This window comes from Mus musculus, chromosome 11 (genome assembly GCF_000001635.26).
Source record: "Mus musculus strain C57BL/6J chromosome 11, GRCm38.p6 C57BL/6J".
In the NCBI taxonomy this organism is placed as follows: Eukaryota; Metazoa; Chordata; class Mammalia; order Rodentia; family Muridae; genus Mus; species Mus musculus.
The window spans coordinates 46,757,430-46,781,040 of NC_000077.6; the positions used below are offsets into that span (position 1 = coordinate 46,757,430).

The 23,611-nt window shown below is 41.8% G+C and overlaps 1 protein-coding gene across 8 annotated transcripts in view; it reads left to right on the forward strand.

Moving 5' to 3' along the window:
- Havcr1 (hepatitis A virus cellular receptor 1) overlaps positions 1 to 22,149 on the forward strand; it is a 39,757-nt gene extending 17,608 nt beyond the window's left edge. For 3 of the 8 annotated variants that reach the window (XM_006532393.3, XM_030245623.1, NM_134248.2), the window contains 5 exons: positions 9,212 to 9,280; positions 13,062 to 13,111; positions 16,205 to 16,316; positions 18,061 to 18,097; positions 21,082 to 22,149. In XM_006532393.3, the coding sequence (XP_006532456.1) occupies positions 9,212 to 9,280; positions 13,062 to 13,111; positions 16,205 to 16,316; positions 18,061 to 18,097; positions 21,082 to 21,184 (371 nt within the window). In that variant the 3' untranslated portion in view covers positions 21,185 to 22,149. The remainder of the gene's footprint in view (positions 1 to 9,211; positions 9,281 to 13,061; positions 13,112 to 16,204; positions 16,317 to 18,060; positions 18,098 to 21,081) is intronic. The other 5 variants (XM_006532392.3, XM_011248783.2, NM_001166632.1 and 2 more) reach the window with 3 other exon arrangements.
- The last annotated feature ends 1,462 nt before the right edge of the window (positions 22,150 to 23,611 follow it).

Below are 23,611 nucleotides of genomic sequence, written 5' to 3' on the forward strand. Positions count from 1 at the left end.
AAGGACTGGGTGACAGGCTGAGCTTGCAGAGGCCTCTAGGCTTTACCTAGGATTTTAGAGAATGGGATTTGTGAGAAAATCCACTTTGTTCCAGGCAGCTGCACACGCTAAGGACTATGAGACTCTCAGGATGGACAGAACTTTTCAGTTCTTAGCTTTTGGTGCTTTGGAGGATGAGCCCATGGGCTGAGTTTGGAGAACATGGATAAGTTACTGACTTCATTGAAACCTGAGATTTAGAAGAGAAGTGTTGGCTCATCTGTCCATAGGGCCTCTTGGGAGTGGTGTTAGTGTAATCTTATTTGTTGTATTGTTAGCTTCCTAAAGAATTGCAGTTGTGAGTTGAATTGTGCAGCCCGTAGAGAAGACAAACAACCAGGTTAGTGTAAGAAAAGGACACACATCTTCACACCCACTTCTTGTGCTCATCCTGGCTGCCCTAGATTCTGTTCATGGAATATGTGATGTGAGGGTGTAAGTCCAGTGGAGAAAAGTGACCCGGGCTGGGGAAACAAGTTAAGCTCACGATGCCTTTTACTGAGAAAGAAATGGCAGGCATGCAACCATCTAACATCTGTGCTGTCCCGTTTTTAATTCAGAAGGACAGCCACATCATTTTCGATGCTTGAGTATTAGGGTAAAACAAGACAAGAGTGCAGAACGGGGGGCATTGTTCAAATGTGAGCATCAGGTTGTAGTGAGGTAGGGCATCCAGGAAGACCCCTCAGGGGTCCTGAGGAAGCTCAGCTTTAGAATTCCTGTGTGGCCTCAAGCAACTTCCTCTAAGACCCTCTGTCGTTCTGAGAAGGGAAGCATTTATTGGACTCACAGAGAGGCAAGTGCTCAGCATTTCATGTGAATTGTGCCATTGTTGAGGAACCTGTAGGGACTCCAGGAGGAGAAAGGGAAATACAGGCTGTATTGGAGAGTTCCACGTGGGAACCTTTGGAACTCTCTCTCCAAAGCCTTGGAGAAATGGAAGATAAATTAGATAATGAGAAAGTATTCTCAGTAAAGGAATTAGGAGAAGGGGAGAGAGGAGAGCTGGCTTCAATTGGTCACTCACTTAACCAATCAAAGAGTCATAAAGAATTGTTTCTTTGTTTTTAAAGAGAGAAGGATAAAAGAAAATTCTAGAAGGTGAGACAGCTTGCAGGGCAGGAATCTTCATGAGTGAAATGGCTACCTTGTGAAGGACTTTGAGACAGAACAGTGTGTCTACTCCATATTGTGCAGTGAGCACGTCTCCCTGCAACAAAGTGGGAATAATCTTGACCTGGAGTAAGTAAGGCCTGTAGTGAAGACTGGAGTGAGAAACTTCCAGGCTCTTTCCTAGAGAGTCAAATACTGCTTGTTTTAATCCCGATCTTAGCTGAGTATTCTGTTCTCTCTGTGTTAGTATTGATTGTATGTTCCACATGTGTTTATGAATTTAGAAGGGAAGGGGTTAAAACAATTCTGAAGACTGATAACATCTAAAGTTTGAGAACATAGAGCTCACTTGTTTAGGATCGTGAAACAACTACAGACAGTGACCATCTCTGTATACATTTCTTTTTTTTCTCTTTTATTATTAGGTATTTTCCTCGTTTACATTTTCAATGCTATCCCAAAGGTCCCCCATACCCACCTCCCCAACCCCCTACCCACCCACTCCCCCTTTTTGGCCCTGGCGTTCCCCTGTACTGGGGCATATTAAGTTGGCAAGTCCAGTGGGCCTCTCTTTGCAGTGATGGCCGACTAGGCCATCTTTTGATACATATGCAGCTAGAGTTAAGAGCTCCGGGGTACTGGTTAGTTCATAATGTTGTTCCACCTATAGGGTTGCAGATCCCTTTAGCTCCTTGGGTACTTTCTCTAGCTCCTCCATTGGGAGCCCTGTGATCCATCCAATAGCTGACTGTGAGCATCCACTTCTGTGTTTGCTAGGCCCCAGGATAGTCTGGATACATTTCTAAGAGGAGTCAGCAAGTGCAGAAATGGATAGGAAGGAGACATTACTGCTTAAGAAGGTTAGGGGAGGCAGTGTGGGAAGGTGATGGTAACTTTTGCGTTAAGTTCGGTTTCCATTTTCCTTGGTCATTGACAACCTGCTTCACAACTGAAATAGCCTTTTTTTTTTTTTTTTTGAGATCCAAAAGAAAGCAATTTATTTTTTTTTTTTTATTTTTACAAGGATAACATTTAATTGGGACTGGGTTACAGGATCAGACTTTCAGTCCATTATCATCAAGGTGGAAGCATCCAGGCCAGCATGGTGCAGGAAGAGCTGAGAGTTCTACATCTTCATCTGAAGGCTACTAGCAGAATACTGACTTGCAGGCAGCTAGGATGAGGGTCTTTTTTATTTTATTTTTTTTTTCCATTTTTTATTAGGTATTTAGCTCATTTACATTTCCAATGCTATACCAAAAGTCCCCCTTACCCACCCACCCCCACTCCCCTACCCACCCACTCCCCCCCTTTGGCCCTGGCGTTCCCCTGTACCGGGGCACACAAAGTCTGTGTGTCCAATGGGCCTCTCTTTCCAGTGATGGCCGACTAGGCCATCTTTTGATACATATGCAGCTAGAGTCAAGAGCTCAGGGGTACTGGTTAGTTCATAATGTTGTTCCACCTATAGGGTTGAAGATCCCTTTAGCTCCTTGGGTACTTTCTCTAGCTCCTCCATTGGGAGCCCTGTGATCCATCCATTAGCTGACTGTGAGCATCCACTTCTGTGTTTGCTAGGCCCCGGCATAGTCTCACAAGAGACAGCTACATCTGGGTCCTTTCAGTAAAATCTTGCTAGTGTATGCAATGGTGTCAGCATTTGGAAGCTGATTATGGGGTGGATCCCTGGATATGGCAGTCTCTACATGGTCCATCCTTTCATCTCAGCTCCATACTTTGTTTCTGTAACTCCTTCCATGGGTGTTTTGTTCCCACTTCTAAGGAGGGGCATAGTGTCCACACTTCAGTCTTCATTTTTCTTGAGTTTCATGTGTTTAGGAAATTGTATCTTATATCGTGGGTATCCTAGGTTTTGGGCTAGTATCCACTTATCAGTGAGTACATATTGTGTGAGTTCCTTTGTGATTGTGTTACCTCACTCAGGATGATGCTCTCCAGGTCCATCCATTTGGCTAGGAATTTCATAAATTCATTCTTTTTAATAGCTGAGTAGTACTCCATTGTGTAGATGTACCACATTTTCTGTATCCATTCCTCTGTTGAGGGGCATCTGGGTTCTTTCCAGTTTCTGGCTATTATAAATAAGGCTGCTATGAACATAGTGGAGCATGTGTCCTTCTTACCAGTTGGGGCTTCTTCTGGATATATGCCCAGGAGAGGTATTGCTGGATCCTCCGGTAGTACTATGTCCAATTTTCTGAGGAACCGCCAGACTGATTTCCAGAGTGGTTGTACAAGCCTGCAATCCCACCAACAATGGAGGAGTGTTCCTCTTTCTCCACATCCTCGCCAGCATCTGCTGTCACCTGAATTTTTGATCTTAGCCATTCTCACTGGTGTGAGGTGGAATCTCAGGGTTGTTTTGATTTGCATTTCCCTGATGATTAAGGATGTTGAACATTTTTTCAGGTGCTTCTCTGCCATTCGGTATTCCTCAGGTGAGAATTCTTTGTTCAGTTCTGAGCCCCATTTTTTAAGGGGGTTATTTGATTTTCTGAGGTCCACCTTCTTGAGTTCTTTATATATGTTGGATATTAGTCCCCTATCTGATTTAGGATAGGTAAAGATCCTTTCCCAATCTGTTGGTGGTCTTTTTGTCTTATTGACGGTGTCTTTTGCCTTGCAGAAACTTTGGAGTTTCATTAGGTCCCATTTGTCGATTCTCGATCTTACAGCACAAGCCATTGCTGTTCTGTTCAGGAATTTTTCCCCTGTGCCCATATCTTCAAGGCTTTTCCCCACTTTCTCCTCTATAAGTTTCAGTGTCTCTGGTTTTATGTGAAGTTCCTTGATCCACTTAGATTTGACCTTAGTACAAGGAGATAAGTATGGATCGATTCGCATTCTTCTACATGATAACAACCAGTTGTGCCAGCACCAATTGTTGAAAATGCTGTCTTTCTTCCACTGGATGGTTTTGGCTCCCTTGTCGAAGATCAAGTGACCATAGGTGTGTGGGTTCATTTCTGGGTCTTCAATTCTATTCCATTGGTCCACTTGTCTGTCTCTATACCAGTACCATGCAGTTTTTATCACAATTGCTCTGTAGTAAAGCTTTAGGTCAGGCATGGTGATTCCACCAGAGGTTCTTTTATCCTTGAGAAGAGTTTTTGCTATCCTCGGTTTTTTGTTATTCCAGATGAATTTGCAAATTGCTCCTTCTAATTCGTTGAAGAATTGAGTTGGAATTTTAATGGGGATTGCATTGAATCTGTAGATTGCTTTTGGCAAGATAGCCATTTTTACAATGTTGGTCCTGCCAATCCATGAGCATGGGAGATCTTTCCATCTTCTGAGATCTTCTTTAATTTCTTTCTTCAGGGACTTGAAGTTTTTATCATACAGATCTTTCACTTCCTTCGTTAGAGTCACGCCGAGATATTTTATATTATTTGTGGCTATTGAGAAGGGTGTTGTTTCCCTAATTTCTTTCTCAGCCTGTTTATTCTTTGTGTAGAGAAAGGCCATTGACTTGTTTGAGTTAATTTTATATCCAGCTACTTCACCGAAGCTGTTTATCAGGTTTAGGAGTTCTCTGTTGGAATTTTTAGGGTCACTTATATATACTATCATATCATCTGCAAAAAGTGATATTTTGACTTCCTCTTTTCCAATTTGTATCCCCTTGATCTCCTTTTGTTGTCGAATTGCTCTGGCTAATACTTCAAGTACTATGTTGAAAAGGTAGGGAGAAAGTGGGCAGCCTTGTCTAGTCCCTGATTTTAGTGGGGTTGCTTCCAGCTTCTCTCCATTTACTTTGATGTTGGCTACTGGTTTGCTGTAGATTGCTTTTATCATGTTTAGGTATTGGCCTTGAATTCCTGATCTTTCCAGAACTTTTATCATGAATGGGTGTTGGATCTTGTCAAATGCTTTTTCTGCATCTAACGAGATGATCATGTGGTTTTTGTCTTTGAGTTTGTTTATATAATGGATTACATTGATGGATTTTCGTATATTAAACCATCCCTGCATCCCTGGAATAAAACCTACTTGGTCAGGATGGATGATTGCTTTAATGTGTTCTTGGATTCGGTTAGCGAGAATTTTATTAAGAATTTTTGCATCGATGTTCATAAGAGAAATTGGTCTGAAGTTCTCTATCTTTGTTGGATCTTTCTGTGGTTTAGGTATCAGAGTAATAGTGGCTTCATAAAATGAGTTGGGTAGAATACCTTCTACTTCTATCTTGTGAAAAAGTTTGTGCAGAACTGGAGTTAGATCTTCTTTGAAGGTCTGATAGAACTCTGCACTAAACCCGTCTGGTCCTGGGCTTTTTTTGGCTGGGAGACTATTAATAACTGCTTCTATTTCTTTAGGGGATATGGGACTGTTTAGAAGGTCAACTTGATCCTGATTCAACTTTGGTACCTGGTATCTGTCCAGAAATTTGTCCATTTCGTCCAGGTTTTCCAGTTTTGTTGAGTATAGCCTTTTGTAGAAGGATCTGATGGTGTTTTGGATTTCTTCAGGATCTGTTGTTATGTCTCCCTTTTCATTTCTGATTTTGTTAATTAGGATTTTGTCCCTGTGCCCTTTAGTGAGTCTAGCTAAGGGTTTATCTATCTTGTTGATTTTCTCAAAGAACCAACTCCTCGTTTGGTTAATTCTTTGAATAGTTCTTCTTGTTTCCACTTGGTTGATTTCACCCCTGAGTTTGATTATTTCCTGCCGTCTACTCCTCTTGGGTGAATTTGCTTCCTTTTTTTCTAGAGCTTTTAGATGTGTTGTCAAGCTGCTAGTATGTGCTCTCTCCCGTTTTTTCTTGAAGGCACTCATAGCTATGAGTTTCCCTCTTAGAAATGCTTTCATTGTGTCCCAAAGGTTTGGGTACGTTGTGGCTTCATTGTCATTAAACTCTAAAAAGTCTTTAATTTCTTTCTTTATTCCTTCCTTGACCAAGGTATCATTGAGAAGAGTGTTGTTCAGTTTCCATGTGAATGTTGGCTTTCTGTTATTTATTTTGTTATTGAAGATCAGCCTTAGTGCATGGTGATCTGATAGGATACATGGGACAATTTCAATATTTTTGAATCTGTTGAGGCCTGATTTGTGACCTATTATGTGGTCAATTTTGGAGAAGGTACCATGAGGTGCTGAGAAGAAGGTATATCCTTTTGTTTTAGGATAAAATGTTCTGTAGATATCTGTCAGATCCATTTGTTTCATCACTTCTGTTAGTTTCAGTGTGTCCCTGTTTAGTTTCTGTTTCCATGATCTGTCCATTGGTGAAAGTGGTGTGTTGAAGTCTCCCACTATTATTGTGTGAGGTGCAATGTGTGCTTTGAGCTTTACTAAAGTTTCTTTAGTGAATGTGGCTGCTCTTGTATTTGGAGCATAGATATTCAGAATTGAGAGTTCCTCTTGGAGGATTTTACCTTTGATGAGAATGAAGTGTCCCTCCTTGTCTTTTTTGATGACTTTGGGTTGGAAGTCAATCTTATCAGATATTAGGATGGCTACTCCTGCTTGTTTCTTCATACCATTTGCTTGGAAAATTGTTTTCCAGCCTTTCATTCTGAGGTAGTGTCTATCTTTTTCTCTGAGATGAGTTTCCTGTAAGCAGCAAAATGTTGGGTCTTGTTTGTGTAGCCAGTTTGTTAGTCTATGTCTTTTTATTGGCGAGTTGAGACCATTGATGTTAAGAGATATTAAGGAAAAGTAATTGTTGCTTCCTGTTATTTTAGTTGTTAAAGGTGGCATTCTGTTCTTGTGGCTGTCTTCTTTTAGGTTTGTTGAGGGATTACCTTCTTGTTTTTTCTAGGGCGTTGTTCCCGTTCTTGTATTGGTTTTTTTCTGTTATTATCCTTTGAAGGGCTGGATTTGTGGAGAGATAATGCGTGAATTTGGTTTTGTCGTGGAATACTTTGTTTTCTTCCTCTATGATAATTGAGAGTTTGGCTGGGTATAGTAGCCTGGGCTGCAGTTTGTGTTCTCTTAGTGTCTGTATAACATCTGTCCAGGCTCTTCTGGCTTTCATAGTCTCTGGTGAAAAATCTGGTGTAATTCTGATAGGCTTGCCTTTATATGTTACTTGACCTTTTTCCCTTACTGCTTTTAGTATTCTATCTTTATTTAGTGCATTTGATGTTCTGATTATTATGTGTCGGGAGGAATTTCTTTTCTGGTCCAGTCTATTTGGAGTTCTGTAGGCTTCTTGTATGTTCATATGCATCTCATTCTTTAGATTTGGGAAGTTTTCTTCAATAATTTTGTTGAAGATGTTTGCTGGACCTTTGAGTTGAAAATCTTCATTCTCATCCACTCCTATTATCCGTACGTTTGGTCTTCTTATTGTGTCCTGGATTTCCTGGATATTTTGAGTTAGGATCTTTTTGCATTTTCCATTTTCTTTGATTGTTGTGCCAATGTTCTCTATGGAATCTTCTGCACCTGAGATTCTCTCTTCCATCTCTTGTATTCTGTTGCTGATGCTCAAATCTATGGTTCCAGATTTCTTTCCTAGGGTTTCTATCTCTAGTGTTGCCTCGCTTTGAGTTTTCTTTATTGTGTCTACTTCCCTTTTTAGGTCTAGTATGGTTTTGTTCATTTCCATCACCTGTTTGTATGTTTTTTCCTCTTTTTCTGTAAGGACTTCTACCTGTTTGATTGTGTTTTCCTGTTTTTCTTTAAGGACTTGTAACTCTTTAGCAGTGTTCTCCTGTATTTCTTTAAGTGATTTATTAAAGTCCTTCTTGATGTCCTCTACCATCATCATGAGATATGCTTTTAAATCTAGGTCTAGGTTCTCAGGTGTGTTGGGGTTCCCTGGACTGGGCGAAGTGGGTGTGCTGGGTTCTGGTGATGGTGAGTGGTCTTGGTTCCTGTTAGTAAGATTCCTCCGTTTACCTTTTGCCATCTGGTAATCTCTGGAGTTAGTAGTTATAGTTGACTCTGTTTAGAGATTGTTCTTCTGGTGATTCTGTTACCGTCTATCAGCAGACCTGGGAGACAGATTCTCTCCTCTGAGTTTCAGTGCTCAGAGCACTCTCTGCTGGCAAGCTCTCTTACAGGGAAGGTGCGCAGATATCTTGTATTTGGACCTCCTCCTGGCCGAAGAAGAAGGCCCAAAACAGGACCTTTCTCAGACACTGTGTTGCTTTGGCAGTTCCCAGGTGGTACAGACTCTCACCTAAGCAGACTAAATTCCTAAGTTCCTTGGAGTCCCGGGACCAAGATGGCGACCGCTGCTGCTGTGGCTTAGGCCGCCTCCCCAGCCGGGCGGGCACCTGTCCTCTGGTCCGGACGGTGGCCTGCTGTCCCCGGCCCACAAAGGGTGCTGCCTCAGCGCCTCTGTGCCTCCGCCTGTTCCAGAAGCTGTCAGGTTCTCTGGCGCACCCTCTCACCTGTTCAGACCAATTTCCCAAGTTCGGCGGGTCCCGGACCAAGATGGCGACCGCTGCTGCTGTGGCTTAGGTCGCCTCCCCAGCCGGGCGGGCACCTGTCCTCCGGTCCGGAAGGTGGCTGGCTGTCCCCGGCCCACACAGGGTGCTGCCTCAGCCCCTCTGTGCTTCTGCCTGTTCCAGAGGCTGTCAGGTTCTCTGGCGCACCCTCTCACCTGTTCAGACTAATTTCCTAAGTTCGGCGGGTCCCGGACCAAGATGGCGACCGCTGCTGCTGTGGCTTAGGCCGCCTCCCCAGCCGGGCGGGCACCTGTCCTCCGGTCCAGACGGTGGCTGGCTGTCCCCGGCCCACAAAGGGTGCTGCCTCAGTGCCTCTGTGCTTCCGCCTGTTCCAGAAGCTGTCAGGTTCTCTGGCGCACCCTCTCACCTGTTCAGACTAATTTCCTAAGTTCGGCGGGTCCCGGACCAAGATGGCGACCGCTGCTGTTGTGGCTTAGGCCGCCTCCCCAGCTGGGTGGGCACCTGTCCTCTGGTCCGGAAGGTGGCCGGCTGTCCCCGGCCCACACAGGGTGCTGCCTCAGCGCCTCTGTGCCTCCGCCTGTTCCAGAAGCTGTCAGGTTCTCTGGCGCACCCTCTCACCTGTTCAGACTAATTTCCTACGTTCTGAAATAGCCTTTTTAGTGCCCTCCTTCTAGAACCCACTACATTTTGTCCCCATGAGACAACAGCTGAGGTGACAGGAATCCCATCCCATACTCCTACAGGTAACTATGTTCACCTTCCTGAATCCCTTGGAAGGACCAGATACTGATAAAGCTGGTTTTTAATTGCCCACACCCTCTGCTACAAGACAAATCTAATATTGTCAGTGCCTGTAGTAACAGAGGCAGAGTTCTCTTCTATCAGCAGACTGAAGAGCCCCCTTCCCTACAAGAACCCGCCTTCTGCCAACCTAGGCTGTGTGGCTTCTTTGAGAAAAAAAAATGTCAGGGAGAATCAATGTGACAGAGAATTAAGGGTTTCTCAGTGGATATTTAACACAGATCCTAAGCACAGTGATTATTAGGAAAAGAGATGCAAAGGGATCAGATGTAGTAGGGCATGCCTATGGACTTTTCCATGAAGGGGACATTAGGTTTCTTTACATTAATTATATGTGATGTTGGTGGCTCTCAAGTTGAATCTCTGGAGTGCTAACAAGTAACACCCCCGCCCCAATCCTACCACTGCTATTTGTTTAGAAACAAAGCTCCAAGATTTAGTTTTACAATAATGTTATACTTAAATAATTTTATTCCATTGACCATGTTGTCATAGAGACTACTGAGTGATCTTTATTATAGTCATGACTAGGAGAGAAGGGCTAGAAATGGGAGGTTCTACATCATTTGACAACAAGCGTGGCTTGTTTATTGCTTACACCAACTTGGTTTAGATGTCTATCAGTAGCATAGATTGCCTCAGTAGGAATCTCAGTGTTTCTTGAGATTTCTCAACTTCATCAGAAGAATAAACAATGGAGCCGCCCTCCCATTTTCCTTTACCAATTTTCCTTCTCCAAGTCTCAGGCTACCATTAGTAGCCCATTGATTACTTCTGTCTTTCTATCCTGGTTGATTTCTGTCTCAGCTAAGTGTTGTGTGCCTTATAGAAATGTCACTATCTTGAATTGGTTCTATTGTTTGTTCAATTAACAATGTCACTGGTTGTTTAAATGTAAGGTTACTTTACTGTGATAAATTTTACAGAGTATTATGGCTATGAAATGTGATGAAGTACTTGAATCCTATTTGCAAAGGGGCTGATCAATAGAAATGATGACAGCCGCCATTGTTACTCACAGTGCCAGGGCTCTGGAAGACTAGGCACAGGATTTTGGAACATCTATGTTCATGTGCCTGTTTTACAAACCAAATCACCCAAGAGCATTACCATGCTTAATCCTTTGGGCCTTAAAACAGTGAACCCAGACTTCTGGTGTCTACACTAACCTCTCTGCAACTAATACTTCCTTCAATATAGCCAAGAATCTCTGTCTGTGTTTTATCAATCTGTGCTTGCATGGGAAATCTGTGGTGTTGCATTGTGGTCTGAATTTTTGTATTTCCATGAATTCCTTTGTTTTAGTGATATAATCAGTGCAGTAGATTAAGAGCTGGATGCATCTGGAAGACCATTACGTTAAGAGGAAGATGTTCATGCATGGTATTAGATTCTTTATAAGAGGGTTGAAGGTGCTGGTTTTCCTTTTCCTTCACTTGGGGATACACAAAAAGTACCAGCTATGAAGAAAGGACATTCAGCAGCTACACAGTCAACCATGTTGTATTCAACTCTGGGACTCCAAGACTTTAGAACTCTGATCAATGCATTTCTTTTTTTATATTTTATTCACTCTAAGCTACTTTGTTATAGCAATCTGAATGGACTAAGATGGATTAAGTATGCCAACAGCAGCACCCAGTGACTTATAGCCCCAAGACCCTCATTCTCACTGACTCTGACCCTCGATCTCATTGTCCACACTCTGGGTGGATCCCGTACTATCTCCTCTCTTTAAACCTATAGTAGTGGCATGACTTTGCTTGATCAAATAAGGTGATGCTGAACTCTGCCATCTTTCCCAGCTAGCTCTAAGCCAACAATAGTTACAAGTTTTCAGAGTGTCACATGCCTTTGTGTTTCAGAGATGGCTAATACGTCCCTGAGGAGCATCCAAACATGATCAGGCTGTCTAGGAGTCTGCATGTGCACATTTGTAACTCAATATTCTCAGGAGATTATCTGTGGTTCCCTCTATTCCATGTGACCTATCTTTGCCCAGACATTTCTGGACACTGGTTAATTTAGTTACATGCAGTCAACTCATAGAGCCCAGAAGATTAGATAATAATGACCTCAGCTTTTGAAAGGGAAATCCTTAGTATGAACAGTTTTCAAACAGGAAAAAACAAAATGAAAATAGTTAAAACAAACAAACAAGGATGCAGGAACAGCTGTCTGCCACTGTTCCCTTGTGTGATGAAGAAGGAAAGGGAAGTGGGGGATCAATCTATGTAATACCTTACCCTGTTCAAAGAAGCAGTTTCCAGAGTGGAGGAAACACTGGAGCAACTGTGTTCCTGGTGTTGTTGAGACTTTGGCATTTTGGTTTATTATTTGTTATTGAGGCTCCTGGGCTAAGTTCTTACTGTGCCCATATCAACCCTCTGTTGGTGTACATTTTGGAAAAGCAAGAAAATTAAGATCGAAAGGGATTTGGGTAACCACATGGCCCGCTACCTGCCTTTATAGCCATGTCAGTCAGGAATCTTTTTTTTTTTTTAAGATTTATGTATTTATTATATGTAAGTACACTGTAGCTGTCTTCAGACACGCTAGAAGAGTGTGCGGGATCTCATTACGGATGGTTGTGAGCTACCATGTGGTTGCTGGAAATTGAACTCAGGACCTTTGGAAGAACAGTCAGTGCTCTTCTCAGAACCCCTGAGCCATCTCTCCAGCCCATCAGTCAGGAATCTTATAAACTATCTCATTGCATTCTTTCATGGTAATTTATGTCACTGCTAAATTGAGGAGACTCTATAATTCTTCTTTGGCGACACAAACCTTTCAATTTATCCACCAATACTACATACATTTCTTTTGACAAGTTGTTGACATTTCTCATTAGAGATACAATATTGTTAAAGTGAACTCCACAGTATTCACTCTCCTCACTGCTCCGTCATCACATAGCAATAATAATATCACCTGTGTTTTCCAACACAGTGTTGAATGCTCAAGAGTGCATTCTAAGTGCTTCTGTCAGGACCTTGAGGAGGAAGGAAGGTCACTTTGTAATGCATGTGATCAGCATTGAATTCAAATTTTGTCCGATTCAACCTCACCCTACTGAGTCACTCACTCTGATGCCTGGAAGGGCTTACTTAAGGGCCTACGTGCCAAACAGAGCCTAGACTGTAGATGTTGCCTAAACCTAGCCATTGCCTTTGGCTGCTTGGAAGGGCTCTGCCAATGAGTAAAATATAAATACTGGAAAGGTGGAGGGCTAGGAGTCATCCAAAGGGCAGTGCCAGCTTTGGCGGTTGTTAGGGACTCCCACAGACCTGCAGTATTTCCACTCATTGTATGGGTGTTGGGAGGGGCAGGGTTGCCAACAGAGTTGTCTGTCATTTGCAAAAACTAGAATTATATAATCATCTGATATTGGCTTCATCTGTAAATGCAGTTAAAGGATTACTTGTTAGAATGTTATAACCCTTATATGTGCTAGATACTCAGTGGAAAGAGGATGCTGTATTTCCTTCATAGACACACAGAAACAATGAAACCATTGTATTTCTTTTTACAAAATAGACTTCAAAAGTAGTTTGAATATCTGAGTGTTCAAAATTTGATGCTCAGTGACTTTCTTGACATATTAAGTCCTAATCCTCACAATGTGTAAAACACACTGGCCTTGTGGATATTATCTACAGATATAGTAAAAAGAAAAACCCCATATTTTATATTTGTAGTTGATTTTCCTTTTTTGTTGAGCAGACTGGAATGGCACTGTGACATCCTCAGGAGATACCTGGAGTAATCACACTGTAAGTTTATTCCTCCCGAAGTTATTAGCCATGTTCATTTGTATATCTTTCAGGAATCAATTTGTATTTAAAGATTTTTTTGTCTGTAAAATGTGTTCACATATATTTGAATAAAAAAGAAGAAAAGAAAGAGTCAGATATAATGGTATATTCTTTATTCATAGGACTCAGGAAGTTAATACAAGATCAGAGGTTTAAGGCCAGCTTTGACCAATAGGGAACTTGGGACATAGTGAGACCTATTCCAAAGCCTGTAGATAAATATATTAATATATATATATATATATATATAATGACGAGACTGATGCTTACAAAGAATGTTTGAATTCAGAAAGTTCATCTAGAGACCTCTAATATTGTTTATCTCCTCACTGACCACTCTCCATAGTGTCCTCTGATGATGATTTTCCCATAAACAAAACTCCACATATGGTATTAAAGTCTTAGATTCTCAGATTAGTATGATTTTCCCCTAGACTTTCTCTATACCAAGCTTGAGAACAATCTAAGGCCCTCCAGTTCAGAGTTCTTGCCAGAGTTCTATCGCTACTGAAAGGGTAGATAAATTCACCAGTGGTGTGTTTTCCTCTTGGCTTCAGGAAGAAACAATGTTTGTTTTAATATTTCTAAGTAGCACAGGAGAAATGGGGTTAGAGGTAAGAAAAGAGCCAGATATGGAGCTATGAGGAATATTTGACTATTGAAAGTAGCAGAGCCCTTGCTGGGATGTGCAAGGCCTTGGGTTTGAGCTGCCAGAACCCACACAACAACAACAACAACAACAACAACAACAACATAAACCATTCAAGGTGAGCTAGAAATATCTATATAGGACCAATGGCCATATGCCTTATCTATGGACAGTCAGAACATAACAAGTAGATGCTAACAGTAAGACCCTTTGGTTTGTTTTTTGAGACAGGGTCTCATGTAGTCCAACTGATCTTGAACTTACTACATAGCTGAGGATGACCCTGAACTTCTGATCATACTGCTTCTATCTTCCAAGTACTGAAATCATAGTTGTGGATGCTACCATAACTGTCCCCTTCTTTGAGATATCACCTTATTTAGTAGCTCAGGCTGGCCTGGAACTCATAATCTTCCTGCCTCAGCCTATTGAGTGCAGGGTTAATAGGCCTGTGTCACTTCATCTAGCCTGACTCTGAAAAATGTAATGACTTACTTGACATTAGCACCCAGTGGTCTGGCAGATAGGGGAGAATCCGTGTATGCTGGTTAAATATCAGAAACCATCATGCCAGTGTTGCTAAGGGACCAGACTATGTGTGGTTCGGTGTAAAACTAAACAGCCCTGCAGACTGAGGTGGTTCTTGCCCTCAGTCACTAGTGAAGCAGCTGTGGTTAGTAATGAGGGGAAACAATTTAGAGTTAAGGTCAAAACAAGTAATAGAAGAATCTGGACTCTGAGACATGAAACTGACACTCGGCGCATTGAAAACGATGCACGGCAGCACACAGCACTGTTTTCAGATGTGTGTTTAGGTCTCTGAGACAGAATCCCATGTAGCTCAAGCTGGCTGTGAAATTGTTTTGTACCTGGGAAGGATCTTGGCCTCCCAACCCTCCTGCTTCTACCTCTCAGGTTCTGAGAGTAAGGTGTGTTCCCCCATGCCTAGCAACAGCAGTATAGGTCCTGACTCAGTAGATCAACTTCCTGGCCTCTATCTCATGGAACATTGAAGGAAATTCGTGAAGATGAATGAGAAAGGATAGGCTTTGCTTCCATTAGGAATTAGGAAAATGTTATGAAGTAGATAGATGTTCATGTGGGCATGGTGACAGGGCTGTGATCCCAGCAGGTGTCACAGGAGGATCAGAGGTTCAACATCATTGTCACCTAGTGAGTTCCAGAGGAGCCTATGATGCAGAAGGCCCTGACAGAATAACGAACAGACCTTGTTTTCTTCTATATTCCCTGGTATATTTGGCATGAATCACCTGAGAGTACCTTACCCAAGAACCCCACTGAGCATGCCATTTGTAGCTGTAGAGACAGAGCTCACAGAGCTTAGCTAATGTGTCGTGGTCTCACTGACTAAGGAGAGGAGCTGGGGTTGTGATCCAGAGATGAGGCTCATACATGGGCAAAGACCTGATCTCAGGTCTGCTTCCTGCAGTTAAACCCATGCCTCAGGGTCTGCTTATGGCTAGTAGATCAGTGCTGAGCTATGACAGGGCCTATGCTGATGTCCTGTCTGTCTCATGCTTATTCCAGTAGGTAGTGGTCCCTGGTCACCTGCAAGAGGAAGAGAGTCTGCATTTGTGTCTGAGCACATGCTATTAATCAGACTGCATCTATGAGTATAGGCTTTTTAGTTTTTTAATTTTAGGAATTTATTAAATATAATTCTGTCATTTCCTCCTTTCTTCTCCTGGTCCAAACCTTCCCATATAACACCCTCACTTTCTTTTTGATTCGTGATCTTTAATTGTTGGTATGTGTGTATATAAATACATATTTCATTGTATATAAATTATATACTACATATGTTCCTAAAGTCATAACTATAAGCTGCTCAGTCTGAATAATGTTATTTGTGTGTATATGTCTTCAAGATTATCATTTGGTATTGGAAATCTGTAAAGATGTGTAACGTTGAATTGCATCCTGGGATGAAAGACCAGGACCAGCAGATGAGCACACTGAGAATAAGTAGAGTTAGAGATGAATTATTTATTTCTCTTTTATTATCATAAGATGATGCATTGATGAAATATTCCACTGACTATTAAAGCAGACATAACTGGATACATGATATATCAATGTACATGAAGCAGGTAGTTAGAACTGTGACTGGGGTGTACACACATGTACACCTTGAGCAACATAGAACACCTTCCCATCTTCTTTGAAGACACTTTGAATTCTCTTGTCTCCAAGTCCCACTAACTATTATTACCACTTCAGATCTTTGGGTCTTGCTCCATATTCCGGACCAGCCGCAGGCCAGTGAGGATGAAGGTCTAGGTTTAAGGTCTATCTTGTGTTTTCTGTTCCTCTCCCTTGGTGTCCCTTTGGTTTGTATTGCTTATTTATTACTACTGTTATTTTATTTATTGTTTCCTTAGGAAGCAATCCCTCCAGGGAAGCCGCAGAAAAACCCTACTAAGGGCTTCTATGTTGGCATCTGCATCGCAGCCCTGCTGCTACTGCTCCTTGTGAGCACCGTGGCTATCACCAGTAAGTAATTTCATGACTGTCCCCAGGGAAGGAGAGCCAGGGTTCTCAGTCCTTCTGACCGCCTTTAAGCAAGTGTACATGCCACAGGGGTTTTGAGTTCCCATGCTCAGATCCAAGACACTTGGTAAGCCATCACTCTCTCAGGGATGTGTCTATACAAGCAGTGCAGATGATTTCTGGTACTCAGTGAGTGCTCAGTATCTTGAATAATTGCTACTCTGTCTCCAAAGGTCCCTCTTCTGTAAAACTCACAGAGTTTAAATATCAGTGACAATTTTTTCAGTTAACTCCAGTTTTTGTTTTGTTTGTTTTTAATTTTTCATGCTTTTGTTTTGCGTTTAGTTTTTTATATAAGTTGATCTCATGTAGGCCAGGGTGGCAGTGAAATTATTAGGTAGCTAAGAATATCCTTCATCTGAATGTGCCTGCCTCCACCTTCCAAGTTTTAGACACACAGGGATAAGCTGCAGTGCTAGGTAACACTGCTCCTTCTTAACCTCCTCGTTTGTAAAAGGGAAATATTATTTATATTTTCTATAAAAGAAATCAAATACTATGGCATGAGAGATTTTGTATAGGCTTGAAAATTTTTGTATTTTTTTATTATTATATATTATCTTTATTTACATTTCAAATGCTATCCCAAAAGTCCCCTATACCCTCCCCCCCCACACACTCCCCTACCCACCCACTCCCACATCTTGGCCGTGGCATTCCTCTGTACTGGGGCATATAAAGTTTGCAAGACCAAGGGGCCTCTCTTCCCAATGATAGCTGACTAGGCCATCTTCTGCTACATATGCAGCTAGAGACATGAGCTCTGGGGGTACTGGTTAGTTCATATTGTTGTTCCACCTATAGGGTTGCAGACCTTTCATAGCTTGAGATTTTAAGGCTAGTTTAAGACCTATGATGAGTTCTCTCCCTTCTTACCCTTGGGATCTAGTTTCTTTCCCGTGATAATGGTATTGAATGTTTTGGAACATGTTTAGTAGGAGAGAAAGTATCAGTGTTGGGAAAGTCCCACGAGTAACACTGGGGCAGACTACTCGCAGGTGGCACACAGGCCTACATAGCCCTTTCTAGGAGGGTTTGTGCAATTGCATGAGATATTCCAGTTTGCGTAATTCAGACACTGTGTAACACTTTGTTGACTTGTCGAGATGCCGCACGTGAGCTCATTACTGACTTGTTTCCCACAACTGAGCAAAAATGGGAAATAAGAATATGCCTGTCAGATTTCAAGATGTAGTCTTCTAATTACTTAAAACATGTTTATTCAAAATGATTATTTAAGGCGGCATGTGGCTATAATCGCAACATTCTACAAGTCTGAAGCTAGCCTGCGATATCTATCAGATAGTGTCTAATAGGGAGAATTACTTAGATATTGGGTAAAATGCCACAAATGTGTTCCCTTCCCTAGTCAAAGATTGTTTATTCTCCCCTCAAGGACTTGTTCTCTTGCAGCCCATTAGAAAAACCTACACTTCTCTGTTTCGTTCTGTGAACAATAATTTACAATGTCCTTCTAGCAACTTAGGCTAGGTGGGTGAGTATACCAAACAATGAATAAGAAGATCTTTCCTGCACAGCACAGGAAGGAATTAGCCAACGTTACCAGGGAGGGAATCAGTTAAAAACAGAAACAATATCTTTGATTGGAAGAAAATATGATGAGAGTTTCTGATGACATGTTCAATTCTCTTTTCAACTTCTCTTATCACACCCTGCCCCAATTTAGGGTACATACTTATGAAAAGGAAGTCAGCATCTCTAAGGTAAGCTGGCATGGACTGTGCATTTTTGAACTAACAGTCTTGAAATTTTCCCTCTCTGCTCTCTATTGCAAGTAAAGTATTCTTCACTGATGGGTTGCATTGTTGGTTACTTTGAGATAGGGTCTTACTACGGTGGCCCAGACTGACATGAAACTTCCTGTGTAGCCTTTGTAGACAAACTGGAACTCACAATCCTCCTGCCTCGGATTCTATAGATCTGGGATTACATCTGTGTTTCTTAATGCTTAGCTCCCATTGTATACCTTCACCCCAAAATGTAGTTTAAGGGGTCCCTTTCTTATTATCCTCACTTCTCAGAAATATTTTTTCTACATTTGTATTTGTCTGCATTTATGGTGGGACAGGAACAGAAAACCCCTCAAGATTAGAATTAGAATTCAAATCTCTTATGGACAGATGCTGAATTGTAGGGTTTGCCTCCTGGTGCTGGTATTTAATGAGTAGCTTTGATCCACTCCTGTTTTATTCAGTTTTCTTTCACTGAGACCTACCCGATTAAAAACTGATAAAGTATATAACAAAGCACAAAAACTAGTAGACAGGTCCTTTCAGGCAAGTAAAATAGGGATGACAGGGTGAAGTGGTCCACTGTTTGAGGGAGCCTTAAGGGAGCAGAAGATTTAGCGGAAGATAATTCCTGAGGCGGTGAGGAGTGGTGTGGAACTGTGGCATGGCCAGTGTTTCCTCAGCTCCAGGCCAGGCCCCTTCACTCACTACACTCGTGTCTGCCTTACAGGTTCTTCAGTTTACTGTAATTGAGATGATCTTTCAGTCATCTCTAGTCTAAGTCCTCTGTGTCTTCTCTTTGTCACATGGCTTCCCTCCCTGGTATAAAGCCACCTAGTTTCCTTCACTGGGCTAAATATTGGCTGTACACAGGGCCATTTCTTTCAGTCAAAATCCATGTCCTTCAGGCTGCCATCCATAGCCTCACCTGTGTCTCTGTCAATCACAGAATACATCCATAGACTGTGTCTTGAACAGTGTGAGGCCGTCATGAGTGCCTCATAGAGTCAGCTCTTGTTAAGTTCCAGTCATACCTTCCCTTCACAGTAATAAACCTTTAAGGTCAAACGGCTCTAAGTCTCATCTTACAGGTTAGAAAACAGGTTCACAAATGGAAAGGAGCATCCAAGTCCTCAACCTCAGGAGCCCATGCTTAGAAGTCTAAGTGCTAAATGAAATATAATATAAATCGAACTAATTGCTTCTGAAAATGGACAAGAAATAAATATCATAGTTGAAAGGAAAAATCATTTTAGTCCAGAAGTTTTGTTCCTGTATTGGTAAGGTATCTTTTAAAAAATATTTAATTTAAATGTATTATTTGTATATGCGAGAGATAGATAGGGGTAGGGATAGTCAGGGAGGTAGAGGTGGGGCAGAGGGAGGGACAGGGACAGGGACAGGGAGAGGACAGGCACGTGGGTGTGAGGTATACATGCATGGAGACCATAGGAGACAGTGAACAACCTCTGCTTCCCCTGTTTGTGCAACGAGAATGCTTAACTGCTGAGTCATCAATTCAGCCCTAATGTTGACTTGTTAATCACTTCATTTAAAAGAAAATATTGGAGAGTTATAGGATAGCCAGGGCAACCTAGAGAGACACTGACAAAACCAAGTGAATAAATAAATAAACACAATAAAATATAAAATAAATAAATATCAAGAAAGAAAGCCAAACTAAGCACTACTTAACACATTCATGGGCTTCCTCAGTTGTATCTATCACACTGACTCCTGAGTGTCTTGACCCTACTCTGTCTCCCTACATATGCGACTGTCCCAGGCAGAGTGAAGCTGGATCGATCCTTTTCCTTATAATTCTCAGCACAGGTGTCCCTTATGTGGCCGGCTAGAGACCTTCATTTTGGGTCTACATTTCAGTAGGAGAGATAGCCACTGTGTAAAAATGACAAAACTCTACTAGGTCATAACATCACCGACAGTTAAAGCTGGTCTCTTGTCTTCTCTGATTTGCTCTTCCAGGAGTTCCATACTCCCAGATATCAGCCCTCGTGCGTATGCTGATTAACAGGGAGAGCGAATGAGCTCTCCAAGCGAAGCCCCTCCCATAGCTGTCAGGATGGGCCAGCCACCAACACTAGCAGTCCTCTCCCCAAATTAATTTCCTTCGGTTCCATAGGTGATGTTTTTGCTCACATGACGTAAACAAATGTGTGTCATACAAGTAGTCTTTGTCACTATGGCACAGACACCAGTTCCCAGGAAAAAAAAATGACAGCTTTTCGGTTTTAAATGTGTTTCTACTTTATACTTAATGTTAGAGGATGTAGGTGCGATGCAGGTTTCAAATCCCTCTCTTTAAAAGAAAAAATCAACCTTGTATTGTTTCATTCATGGTGTGTGTGTGTGTGTGTGTGTGTGTGTGTGAGTGTGTGTGTGTGTGAGTGTGTGTGTGTGTGTGTGTGTGTGAGTGTGTGTGTGTGTGTGTGTGTGTGTGTGTGTGTGTGTGTGTGTGTGATGGCACCTGTGGAGGTCAGAGGACAACACTGTGGCGCTGATTCTTTCCTTATTCCTTTTCACGAGCTTCAGGGTTATCAGGTCACCAAGCCTTCCTAACCCTTACTAAAGGTTTACAGCCCGATTCTTAGCACAGCCTCAAAATGCACATCTTGACTGGGTACCTTGGTTTGATAGCAGTTATAGTCTCATTAGACCTTCCACTTCACTTTCACGTTCTGTTACATGAGTAATTTGAAGGATTCCAATATGAGCTGGTTTTTTTTGAAATAATTCCTAGCTAGTCTGATACTTATTAAACAAACTTTTCTATGACTTAATACCAAGGCCCTGGGTGGTACTGTTTGCTGTTATAGTTTTGTGTGTGGGGCTCCTGGAGTCCTTAGTATATATCATAAATGTTCTGCTCAGATCAGACATTAAAGATGACCTCTTGTCCTTTCAACATCTCTCCCTCTCTCTTTCTCTCTCTGCAGCGTGGTTGCCTTCCGTGTCTCTAAGATTGAAGCTTTGCAGAACGCAGCGGTTGTGCATTCCCGAGCTGAAGACAACATCTACATTGTTGAAGATAGACCTTGAGGGGCAGAATGAGTACCAGTGGCCCTCTGAGGGACCTTCTGCCTGAGATTTATAGAGACTGTCACTGATGTCATAGAGTCACACCCATTACAGCGCCAAGGCGATTTTCTGTGTTGGTTCTTCCAGCTGCAGCAGAGAGGGTAACCCTCTACTGTGTATACTCAAAACTCAGATTAACATCATCCTAATTTTGGTATCTGCACCACCTCCGTGTCTCTGCTCACTACAGAGATTCTCTCAAACATGAACGTTTTAGAAGTTTGTGTTTCCCTTAGTCAATGTAATCATTGGTAATACTATTCTATTCTTGGTTACTAAAACCATTACTAAGAGAGGGATAGGAATTAAAAGTTGGTGTGAGGGGCCTCCTGAATTTAGAAGCACTTGATTCTGTTTTATCTACTTTCTTGAAATGTTACTTCTACCCTTCCCAATGGGTAAAATCATGGGAGCATGGTGCCCTCATAGATAAATAGAAGAGAGTCTATTGCTGCCAATATAGATGGTTATGCTTTCTCATAGCTCTGAAAATATGACACATTTATTATGAGGTTGATCTTAGGATAAGGATAGGTGTTTTATGTCAGGAGAGGTTATCATGGTGAATATGGACCAGCAGACAGCAGTGGAGGAAAATAATGAACCAAGGGATTGAGTTCATTAGTGCTAATTCTACTCCACTCCTGTCTTTATGCTCCTAAACTTACTGACTGAGCTCTGAATTAGGTGCTAGGAGGAGACAATGCAGACATGAAAGGGGAAGGAGCGCCTTCAGGACACAGGCTCTCTGCTGAGAGAAGTCCTATTTGCAGGTGTGATAGAGGTTGGGACAATCTCTGAGTTGTAAATTTCTAATTGTCTTCAGGCCATATTTATAGTTAAATTCATTTCCGAAAGACATAGCATCTTCCCCAATGGGTCAGTTTGTCAAAATCAATAAAATATTTTGTTTTGCTAAGAATTAACAAAGACTGTTGCAATCTGATTGTTGAAAAGAGCAGATTGGCTAGAATGTGTTAATGTCTATTTCAGGCTGAGTGGTTCCTGATACCAGGTCAGAGACATTCATCCCATGGTAGCCAAGGAGAGCAGCGTGGTGGCTCTTGGTCCACATTCTCAGTGCTGCTCTATAGAGTTCTAGGAAATGAATATGTGTAAGGTTTTGTTTTGTTTTGTAAAGTCAGACAGTGGAAAGTTGCGTTCTGGGTTTGCCTAATGGAGCTTCCCTCATCTGCTCTAAAAGTGTATTGTGTTTAAACTACAGTGACTTCTGTTTCTTAATTTGTAGCAATTCTGCATCAAATCAAGGCTTTAGCAATGCCATCCCTGATTTGTAGATTTTTCTACAGATTAACATCAGCCTGAGTTCTACATCAGTGAGACCACTAGATGGGGCCACCCTCTCCCACACTCTCCTTCCTGCCACCTTTCTCATTCTTGCCTGGTGACTGCAGGGCTCTGAGGTTTTGATGCCTGGTCTGTTCTTCGGGCTTCCTAGAGATGTGGGATAGATGTAAAAGGGTCTGAGAATCTGTCTAGCTGTCCCTCCTAAACTTTCCAAAACTTGCTTAAACTCAACAAGATGATGACTAGTGGTAGTCTGCGAAACAAAGTTCGTGAGACTCCATGGAAAACATGTCTTCTGTTGGGCTCCAACACTGTCAGTAGTAACAATTGGGTAACTTCTTGATGTCTGTTTCCCATCTATTTGCTGTCATCATTTCCACCCTCACCTTGGCAGATAGTGGCCATTGCAATGAAAGATTATTTGTGAGGAGTCTTTCAGCAGTGGAAAATATTCCAGAATGCAAATCCCCATTCTAGCAGATATACTAGCAGTAGCCATTGTTGAGCTGGAGCTAAGTCAATAATTTTATGTTATTACAACCACAAATCTATTTTTATGCGTTATCTGATCTGTTTTTAAAATAACCACGTTTCCTTCTGACACAGTTGGTGTTTGTTTTGTTAGAGTCCTGAAAAAAAAATCATCCATTGAGATGATTGATAGAAAGAGCCTAGATAAATTTTGTTAATATTACCATAGATACATCATTTGTGTTGATTTTTTTGAACTTTTTTTTGAATCTTGAGCTTTCAAGACACCATTGATTCTGTTACCTATAATAGGCAGTGGAATAGTGCATTATAATACTTAATAATTATACTTTTTGTTTTCTTAGATAGGGTTTCACTGTGTAGCCCTAGGTTGACTGGACGTCCCTCTGTAGACCAGGCTTGCCTTCATGTTTTTGCCTATTGCCTCTGCATCCCAAGAGCTAGGATGCCTAAAACTGACTTGCCATTTACTTTTATAAGTTCACTAGTTCATTTGGACCAGACATCTTCACCTTACTATGTGTAGGCTCACAGGACATGGGAAAATTGGGTTAAAATTTGTCATGATTTAACCAGATGCTAAGTGCC